At 36.6% G+C, this 11,220-nt stretch overlaps 1 protein-coding gene across 1 annotated transcript in view; it reads right to left on the bottom strand.

The window, feature by feature from the left end:
* Positions 1-1,420: 1,420 nt before the first annotated feature.
* The window catches only part of ANKRD50 (ankyrin repeat domain 50), a 31,239-nt gene continuing 21,439 nt past the window's right edge, over positions 1,421-11,220 (bottom strand). Inside the window, exons 4-5 of the mRNA XM_038564710.1 lie at positions 6,082-9,632; positions 1,421-4,485 (exon numbers count right to left, since the gene is read on the bottom strand). Of these exons, the coding sequence (XP_038420638.1) occupies positions 6,085-9,632 (3,548 nt within the window). The 3' untranslated portion in view covers positions 1,421-4,485; positions 6,082-6,084. The remainder of the gene's footprint in view (positions 4,486-6,081; positions 9,633-11,220) is intronic.

Here is an 11,220-nt window from a genome sequence, read left to right as displayed (position 1 = left end):
GCCGGGAGCCCGACGTGGGACTTGATCCCGGGACTCCAGGATTGGGCCCTGCGCCAAAGACTGATGCGAAACCACTGAGCCACCCAGGGATCCCCAGTAAAAGCTTCTTCTGAACATTGCAAATATATCCTTCTACGAATATGTTTCATAATTTAAGTTTTGTCAATGTGAGAATGACTGTACATTTGAGTAGTACTCTAAACATGCAGTAAATTTCAAATGACTCCATTTTAATATTGGATAGTTTTAATTTTACTGTACTAGTAAGATAGGTCAGCAGAAACCCTATCTTGAAAGTAAGATTAGTGCATATATTTGCTTAATGGAAATTTCCCCCCAAATCCAGGAATCTAAGCCTTCATAATATCTAACACTACTATTAGTTGGAATCCTCCCAACTACTAGGGCAAAAGAGTTAAAACCTTAGTCATTGCCAAGTTCTCACAGTGTATTTCTTTGGATTACCAGCTAGAAAATTCCATAGAAGTTTGTTAACCAGTCTTTTTCAAAATTCTCCTAAGTACCTCACAATTTGTGTTTAAACATTGTTATTAAAAAGTTTGAGGGATGCTTGGGTGGCTCAGCAGTTGAGTATCTGCCTTGGGCTCAGGGTGTGATCCCGGGTCCTGGGATAGAGTCCTGATAGAGTCCCACATCAGGATCCTTGCAGGGAGCCTGCTTCTCCCTCTGCCTATGTCTCTACCTCTCTCTTTTTGTGTCTCTCATGTATAAATAAATAAAATCTTTAAAAATAAAAATAAAAAATGTTTGAGTCAGATTTTTATTAATCCATTTATAAAGAATATATGTAATTACTGTAGAACTCTATAATTATCATAAAATCACCTAACACAGAATTCCTTGCTGGCTTTTGCACAAACCTCTTTAGAGTAATATATTGTATATGTTCACACAAATATAGATACATGCATATGATGTTGTGTTCTGGTGGGAGAGGCAGATCATGAAGTGACCCAACTTTACTAAGAATACATAGAAATTTATTTAGAAAAGGACCATATTTGCAATTAACTCCAAAATATCAAATGTGAGATGGCCATAATATTCTAATGACCAAGGAGCATGCATGTACACAACTGATTGGATTACTGCAATTTCAGAGTCATGAAATCTGACATGGTGACAACAGTAATAACAGTTATTAGGTGAAAAAAAAACAAACCACTAAGTCCTTATAGTAACTTTTAGATGACATAAGTCAAGTTCTTTTTGTTTTTCCATCTTCCTTTGTGAAGTTTTTATATCTCATTTTTTTTGGTAAAATGTTTCCAAATTCGTCTTCTCAGTATTTATTTAAAATAAGTCAAAAACTTAAAACTGATACTTGTTTTTTTTTTTTTTTTCTGCAAATGTCATGCATGTTCTGTTGGGTCAAGGATTAAAATTAAAACAAGATATCCTCTGTAGAGCAAATATATTTATTATGCACTTTCATATACATAGGGATTTTTGCTTAATATAATACAAGGAATAAAATAAAACTTTTACAATGTGAAATTCAATGTACATTTTAGGCTATTTACATACCCCAAACCAAGGAAAAAATAAAAAAAAAAAGCATTTGTCTGCAACTACATTTGCTGAGAAGTGTAAATGGAGAACATTAAGCAAAACAAACATTTGCATAGCCAAACAATATTGAGCAAATTATTCACTCCTGTTTTTAAAGTAGTGAATTATTTTTGGTAAGGATTCCAGTAGGGGTGCGGAATGAGGAAGAGAGACACAAGATACTGGCTGTACTCTGCAGTACATTGGGGTTCCAGTCAATTTTCTTTCCAAAGCCTTTCCAACATATATTCAGATCTTAGTTTTTCTTTACTGTATTTTTTTTTTATCACTTCCCTTATTACCAGCTCATGACTTTTAGGGAATGGGCATAGATGGAATGTTAAAAAAAGTTATAAGCACATGGCATTATAGGTGTGTACTGACATCAGGTGATTTACAAAATTTAAACATTTTGATTTTTAAAATAGCTATTTAGACATTTTAAATTGAGGGGGCTATTTTTTTACTCTTAATGAAGCAAAAGCCACATTCATTCATGTTATTCAATCCCCCACAAAAACAAATAGGCAAAGCAGGGCATCTTCAGCACCCTTATCATCCTTATCCTAACTAAAAGCCATTTCTTTCCTATTCCAAAACACAATACAAAAAAATCCAGAGGAGTACTTAGTTGTGAAAATCATATTTTTCCAACATATTCTCTTCCTACCAACTGTTTCAAGTGTACATAATATGGATATGAAAACATTCAGCTCTTTGAAAAACATAAATCCCTTATGTAATGAGTCATATCTTTGCCCTTTGGCCACAAGGTGCATTTTTGTAAAAAACAATAAAATTAAATAAATACAATTCCAATAATTCAAAGTTATAGAAAAACTGGCAGCTTTCAGGGTTCTCTTTCTAAAGAAAAATACACCTAATAAGAAATTAGAGCTTCATCTTCTACAGTAATGTAAATGTACTGTATTTGAGATACGAGTAAGATTGGTTCTAATAATAGTATGTATTCATATTTATCAATAGAATCATTAACACTTTTAAGGCTACTTTGCAAGAGTCCTATTAAGTGTATTTAATAAATGTCCCATGGGGACAAAAATTCAATACTTGAAACATTCACATTCGAGTTATCAATATTGCCATGTCATCTTATATCGATTGAACTTCTCTCCTATTCCTGATTATGACTTACCGATGACACAAACAAAATGTGTTTTGCTGACTTTAAAAAGTAAATTAGAAAATAAAAACCTTACACGAAGATTCAAGTGAAACACTTATCACAACCAATTACACGTTTCTATTTCCGTGAACAATGCATCACATGTGTCCTTCATAGATGAGGATGACATTACTGACCTCTGTTACGAAGACCTTTGTTACTCAAGATTTTGCTCTAGTAGCAGTGTTTTTATGCTGAATCTCCAAATTCTCTTTCCTCATTCCTCTTTCTTATCAACAAATGCACATGGGAAAATAGAATTTCTGGGCTGTCTAAAATTCACGGGGCTTATCCAAAAATCAAACCCACAACAATGGCTTCTCAACAATAAATTCTAACCTTTCCAGACATCACACAACCCACCTAAGTCAGCTCTGCTGGTTTAGTCCATCCAGGAGGCCCAGGCTGTGGGTCCCCTGCTCATTTGGGCCAGTCACCTTGGTTTTCCTTGGTCATAGACTTCACCTTTAACCCTACCATCCAGTTATCCTGTGAGCAACTGGCCAAAGAAGAAAACAGGAAAGAGTATGTGGACAGAAAAGTGCAAATCTATCACTATCATTTACCAAAACTCAATTAAAAAAAAAAAATACACATGTGCTGTGACTGGCAGGTTAGTGGTGTCACCTGTGAAGGACCCACATATTACGTTCATTAGAAATATTCACCCAGCTACCACTAAAACTGCTTCAATTGATTTTGAGTGGGGGCTATTTTGGTCATTCAATGATTTACAAGATAGAAACAACTGAGAGAGAAGCCAGCATGAAATTTACACTGGTCAATTCTATTTAACTGGACAGGAGATAAGTGTGGTCGATGAATTGTTCAGGGATCAAAAATCTACCCTCAGGTGCATCTCCTTCTACGTACACTCGCCCTGAGGCACAGCCTTGTCCCTGAGAATTTCCATGCCTCAGAAATGATGGGTGGACTGACTAGTGAGTGGAAGGTGAAATTGCATCCCAGTGAATGAAACAGAACTTTGTTCTGCCTATAGTCTGTTTTGTTATTTCTTTCTTTTTTCTTTCTTTCTCTCTCTTTCTTTTTTTCATCCTTAGCCAGAGATTAGGAGGATTCTACTGGGAAATTCAAATTTAAACTACTTAGAGCAGCTCCCTAAAACACTAGAATTATTTTTTAAAACTGTCAACAAACCATTTTTCACCTCAATGTGGCATTAAATAGAAACACATGTTCAACCAATGCTGAAGGTGTACTGAACATAAAATAGTTGCATGATTTATTTTATTGAGCAACATTTTTTAAGATACAAGAAACAAGCCATACACTACAACAATGCAAATGTGACTGAAACAATATGCTTACGTTTCGTTTGCCACTAAAAAGAAAAAAAAATAAATACAAAGAACACTGCCTTTTCGTATATAATTGATCATGGCACATGCACATTTATCAAATCTTAACTTAAATTTTTTTCTCAGCTTTTATCAGCGAACTGCAGTATATACCTGCATTTAAAAACAAAAGTGCTTATTCTTGTGTAGTGAATACAAAGCACACAAAATGAAATTTTTTAAGCACAGAGGGTTACATTGAGAAGGCAGCCTTACTATTTAGGCACATTACAGTAATTAAGGTAACTGTACTGCAGATATCACATTCTTCATTTTTTTTTTCAGCAAATCAACAGGCATTTTATGTTTTCATCCAGTAGCTGAAGAACCACTCCAATCACAATGTCTTCTGTTTCACAGAATAGGAAACTAATGTAAAAGTTAAAAAAAAAAATTAATTTCTACATTATACTTACTATATAGCTACATGTAGTTTTAAGACCATATATAATTATAAGTACATATAATTATATATAATAGTATATATATATACATATATATATATATACTATGTGAAGCAAAGTAGACACATCAATTAGAGATTCATTATTCAATTTAGAAATCACTTTTAAAGATTCCACACAATGTTTACCCTAATTCATGTGTTTTATTGTTTAATATAGATTTATACTTTGCCTTTACAAAAGATATCATTAGAGTTAGAGAGTTGTACCATTAGAACTAAACATTCTTAAAATAAATCACATTGCAGAATGAACTACTTTATACAAATTATTTTTGAATGGGATTTGACCAGTCATCCATCTATTCATATTGAAGGGTATTTACTATTAGAAAGCACAGGAAGTTTATAATTTATAATAATGCTTCACCTAAAATACCCCTAAAATATAGCTCCAAAGACAAAGAAGGGAAAGGAGGAAATACCAGTTTGCTAAAGTAAAGAGTACAATTCTGTTAGAGGATGAAAAATGATTAAGCAAAGTGGGATAAATATACTTGCAGTATAAATTAGCAAAGATTCCTAATGAAACCTTGGAATTTATCTCAATGGAGAGAAATGTGCTTCTGAAAAAGTATCTATTATATAAAATTACGTATATACTTTCTCATTAACTTCCCCTATGTAAGTAGTGAAGCATCCATTGTAGTGTAAAGAAGTAAAAGGTTTTATTTAATAAATATGACTTTATTTTGATCTTTAAACATAATTCTTATGTCTAAGTATAGGCCCTAAATACCCTCTTACCAATACACCCAATTTATCATCTTCCCTCACCTATTCTTGGTGTGTGCAAATTTTACTCGGAAGATTCTTAAGAGATGTGTCATCATAAAAGCTACTTTGTGCTAAGTCTTTGACTTCTTCCAGGGTGAGAAGGAAGGAAATTAACATTGACTACCTATCTACTAAGCACTACATACACTATTTTATTCAAATAAAAATGTGAGTATTACAGAAATGGTCCTCTCCCCTCCATTACCATCAAAGAACTTTAAAGAGGGGAAATGACTGTCTCGAAAGAAATTCTTAATCAGAGATCCGTAAGTAGTATATTCGTTCATTCATTTATTCATTCACTCATCCACTCGTCCATTCACTGACTCAATATATTTTCACCGAGAAAAGACTATAGGTCAAACAGTATTCCAAGTGCATGGAATATGGCAGAGAACAGATAAAAATCCCTTCTTTCACAGAGTTTACATTTTAGTTGGGAAGAGACAAATAAACATAAAATACATAATAATAAATAAAATACATGAAGTATGCTAAATAGTAAGTTCTTTGGATAACAAAAAGCAGGAAAGGAAAAGAATGTTGGTGGTGGGACAATTCAAATTCACAAGGAAGCTAAAGGCAGGTTTTGCTGAGAAAGGGGATGGCATCTGAATAGAGATTAGGTGAGAGAATTAGCCATGTGACTAGGAGGGAAAAAGAGTATCCTCAGTAAAGGGAACCATACTTTGGATAGTTTATTCTTTAGGTTGATGAAAAGTTACCTTTTATAACGGTGTTTCCTTTTTATAGTTGAAGCTAGGGTCAGAACCCTCAATCTGAAGCTTCAGGGCTTGCTTAAGGCTTAATTCCGTCTCTGAGGAAGGATATCCTTCTAACACTTCCTGATGCCCTCTGTCTTGTATTGTCCTTGGGACTGAAACTCTACCAAGAAAAACCTGGTTGCTCTGAAGATGATAATTTGGATTTGTCATTATTCCATTTCTCTTCTTCTGCTCCCCACTTTGTTGATGAATAAGAAACTGCTGCTGAGATCGACCAATTTCTTGCTGAGTCGAAGGTACCATAATTTTGCACTGAGATTCTGCTGGCATTTGTTTAGGTGGTGCACTAGTCCCAGATTTGGCTGGAGGCCCTCTTTTATCAAACTGAGTCATTTCATATTCTAAAACCTTTGGCTGTGAAGAATTATTTTGTTTAGCTTTTTTCCCAGGTGCTCCAGATTTGCTGGAATTTTCTGATTTCCCTCCTTTATTTGTTTTCGTCGACTTCAAACTGGGTTTTACCTGACTCCACTCAAATTCACTACTCGGTGAATTATGGCTCTGTCCCAAGGATTGTGTTGTGGAAGACGGAGAAACAATTGACTGTCGACTTCTACTGCGCGGCAATGAATGCTGCTGAATTTGTTCTGTAAATGACAGGCTATGAAAGCTATCAATTGGTACTGTTTGAGCTGTTGCTGTAGAGGAAGTAGTTCTCAAAGATGAATTTTTTGAGCTTTTCAGGGAATTATTTGACAATGACGACTTCTGACGATCGACTGTAGAATCTGGAGATTCTGAAGGAGAACTGAATGCGTGAGCTGGCCCATTAGGTAAACCACGGAGTGAAGGCTGCATATCCCCTCCACCAGTACTGCCAGAGCTATTTGATTTGATTGTTAACGACTGCATTTTTGAAGATACTGATTGCAGAGGTTTTTGCTCCATCGTATGAACGGGAGAGGGGGAACAGCCATTCAAACTAGATGCACCGTATTTTTCTAATAATTTGATTATTTGAGAATGTCCGTTTTTGGCTGCAACACGCATAGCAGTGCGTCCGAATTGATCAGCATGGTTTGGATCAGCACCGTGCTCTAATAAAACCTGCACAACATCAATGTGCCCTTCCTGGGCTGCAATACAGAGTGCAGTCGCACCCTGATTACAAGTGTGGTCAACTATGGCACCATGCTCGATCAGAAGCTGGACCACTTTTACATGGCCCTGCCAAGCTGCAGACTGCAAAGCAGATCTCTTTTCGTTGTCCGCAGCATTGATGTCAGCATGGTAGGTTATCAGAACCTGCACCATTTCCAAATGGCCTTGCCAGCAGGAAACATGAAGTGCTGTCCTTCCTTCGGCATCACTTGCTTCTACATTTGCACCATTTTCTAGAAAATACTCAGCCATTGTAAGTTGGTTTTCTAGGGCCAAAATATAAAGCGTAGGCCTCCCATCAGCATCCTTGTAGTTAACGTCGGCTCCATGGCTAAAAAGTAATTCAACAATGTCCCTATGCCCTTCTAATGCAGCAACCCGCAGTGCATTTCTTCCATCGTAACCTCTTTGATCAATGTTGGATTTATTTTCCAATAATATTTGAACACAATCATAATGACCCTCTTGTGAAGCTAATATGAAAGGTATTCGTCCATCATTATCAATCTCATTTGTTCTAGCACCTTGTTCAATAAGTGCTTCACATATTAATCTGTGACCTTCAAAAGCTGCCATATGCAAAGGTGTCCACCCGGCATCATCTCTGTGATTTTCATCTAACCCTCTATCCAATAGAGTACGTACTACCTCAACATTTCCTTGGGCTGAAGCTATGCTGAGGACTGTCCTACCTTCACTATCGATGCTATCCACGGCTGCACCCCAAAACAAAAGAGTGTTTACAACTGAGGCATGGCCCATAGAAGCTGCCGCTAAAAGGGGTGTACGACCATTGTTATCTGTGTGGTCCACATCTGCTCCCCCTTCTAGAAGCAAGTCAACCACGTCAACATGTCCTTCATAGGCAGCTACCAGCAGTGGAGTCATGCCATCTTTATCACAATGATCTACTTCAGCACCTCGATCAATTAAAAGACTAACAACCGATGCATGTCCTTTACTTGCAGGCACACAGAGTGCAGCTACAGAGAGTGCAGTCCTGCCATCAACATCCTCATGATTCACTTCTGCTCCGTGGTCCAGCAGGTGTTCGACAATTTCTCTATGTCCCATATATGCTGCTGCTATCAAGGCAGTTCTGCCTTCATTATCAGCTTTGTTGACTTCAGCACCATGTTGTAGCAAATTCAGTACAATATCCTCATGTCCTCCCCAAGCTGCTGCTCTCAAAGCTGTTCGGCTATCAGCATCTGCACAATCCACTTTTACGCCAGCATAAAGTAGTGCAGAAACTACCTCAGTATGGCCACCCCAAGCAGCAGATCTTAATGCTGTCCAACCATCTTGATCAGTATGATTAATATTTGCACCACACCCAATCAAACAATTAACCACCTTGGTATGTCCTTGTCTAGCAGCTAGGGTAAGTGGTGTATGTCCATGTGCATCTTCTATCTCTAAATCTGCTCCCCTGGAGACCAGTAAATTCACTACATCAAGATTGCCACTGTATGCAGCATTAGCCAATAATGTTCTTCCATTTGAATCACACTGATTTACTGAAGCTCCATTATCTAATAATGTCCGAATGGAATCCTCTCGTTCTAAGGCTTGTCGGACTATGCACGATGTGCGATCGTCTTCACTGTTGACGTGAGCACCAGCTTTAACCAACAGCTGTAGCACTTCTTGTTCCTTGGGAATTAGAGTAGACAGGGAATCTCTGACAGGTGTACCATTCCATATCATCCAGAGAGCTAACTCAGCTGTCTCCAACTGTAAGTTTGAGTTAATTAAATGCAATGCAAATTCTTGTGCTTCCAATGGTGTTAAATTCTTGGCTTGACAGGTATAACTCATGGCCAACATTCTGTGTCCTTCTGCTGCATTACATAAATACTTCTGAGTGCAGTGTTTCACATCCAGAAGCCACTCTGCAAAACTATAGTGAAACAGTATTTTAGTATTTCCTAGTCCATCAACAAGAAGTTTGGAGAGGACATCTAACTTACGTTGGAAGTCTTCCAAGGTTAATGACATATTTTTAGTCCATACTGCATGATATAATTCCGTGATGGTCAATGGCCGGCAGGCTGCAAGAATCACATTCAAAATGGGCTGAACTTTTGCAAACTGTTTCCTTACGAAAAGTCGCTGACACAGCCAGAGATATAGACCATTTAGAGTTCCTGGGATGTCACGAATCTCTCTTAACATAATAAAGTTTTCTACAACTCCATCTAGAACTCGTTCTAGATAAAGAAAGCATCCGCTGCTTTTAATGTGCAGTTGATTTAACATCTCTGCGGTTTCTTTTGTGAGGTGTTGTCGCAAAGCTTCTTCTTGATCTAAACGATGAAGGATGTACTGCTGAACATCCTTAACAATGTATGCCTTCCGAAGGTCATCTAAGCTTATTTTCCGAAAACCTAGAGAGACAAAAAAGTGACGTCATCAGTTGAAAGTGATTACAGAAGTTGCCATATATTTGAAGAGGATGTCCTCAATATATAATAAACTAATAAGCAAATAAATCAATAACAAATCAATTAATATTAATAAACATCTGTGAGCATGTATATACATATATATTTTAAAGATTTTATTTATTTATTCATGAGAGACATAGAGAGAAGGCAGAGACATAGGCAGAGGGAGAAGCGGGCTCCTTGCAGGGAGCCCAATGTGGGACTCGATCCCGGAACTCCAGGATCACATCCTGAGCTGAAGGCAGATGCTCAACCGCTGAGCCACCCAGGCGTCCATATATACATAGATAGATAGATTTTAAGGATTATTTTAAAGATTTATTTTAGAGAGAAAAAATGAGAGAGAGCCCTCATGCATGAGTGGGGGAAGGGGCAGAAGGAGAGATCTGATTCAAGCAGACTCCCTGATGAGCACAGATCCTACCCGGCTTTGACCTCATGACCCATGAGATCATGACCTGAGCTGAAACCAACAGTCAGCCACTTAACCGACTGAGCCGCCCAGGTAGCACAATATCTATGAATATATAAATCAATTGTCCTTTCCTTCTGTAAAAACGCATTAGTTGCAGATAAACTATTTCATTTTCTGATGTACAAATGGAAATATTTCTTATCCTATTAGTGGCTCAGGGCGCCTCTCAACTCTAATGACAAGAGATAGTAATCTTAACACTAAAAAGTCATACATACATACTCATGAAAGCATCTTGGTAAGATTTTCTGTACCCCCAAATGACTAAGGACAAAAAGTTGCCAGAAATAACACTTGCTTATTTTTGCAAGCTGATCTTTTTCACATGAAAAATTTATGTATTTCCATCCACGTAACTGAATGAACACTAGCCAGCCTTAATTATGGGACAGAGTATCACCTGTCACTGCCTTTATATTACTACCATAAATACACTTTCATAAGGAATACATACAGAGTTTAAAAAACAAAGCTCTTCCAAATCTAAATGCTTAGTAATATTAAAAATTCATATGTTCATCATTAATGATAGTTATCTGTTCGGTAAAACAGAACTGAGAATACCTGTTAATAATCTGAGTATCTTGAGTTAAAGCTACTGAAAATATAATTGCTTTTTAAAAGTTGAAACTCCTAATCATTATATATGTGATTCTCTTTTATTATGAATATGCACAATTTAATACATTGCCATCGAAGCACTTCAACAAATTTTTCTAAGGCTGAAAAGTGCTCAAAACTTTTAAAAGAATAAAAAACTGATTTACTGAAATGCTGGACCATTTCCCTGTTGAACCACTTTGTATTCTTACTGAAAATATTTCCCAGGGTATGAAACTTCTCAATGCTGATAATAGAATGATAGAGTGATAGGATGTGCTCCAACCTTTATAACCTGCTGCTCACTGAAATTATTTGTTATCCTCAAGAATCTGGGAGGGGAGGGTCTAGGAAAATAAAACCTAAAAGTACAACAATAAGAAAGTCAAATAAATTCTGGCATACTGATATATTAATAAACTATGTAGCCATTAAAATAGTTATTAAAAAGAC

Source organism: Canis lupus, chromosome 19 (genome assembly GCF_011100685.1).
Source record: "Canis lupus familiaris isolate Mischka breed German Shepherd chromosome 19, alternate assembly UU_Cfam_GSD_1.0, whole genome shotgun sequence".
In the NCBI taxonomy this organism is placed as follows: Eukaryota; Metazoa; Chordata; class Mammalia; order Carnivora; family Canidae; genus Canis; species Canis lupus.
The sequence above is the reverse complement of the archived record's forward strand: the minus strand, read 5'-3'. Positions and strand labels throughout refer to the sequence as shown.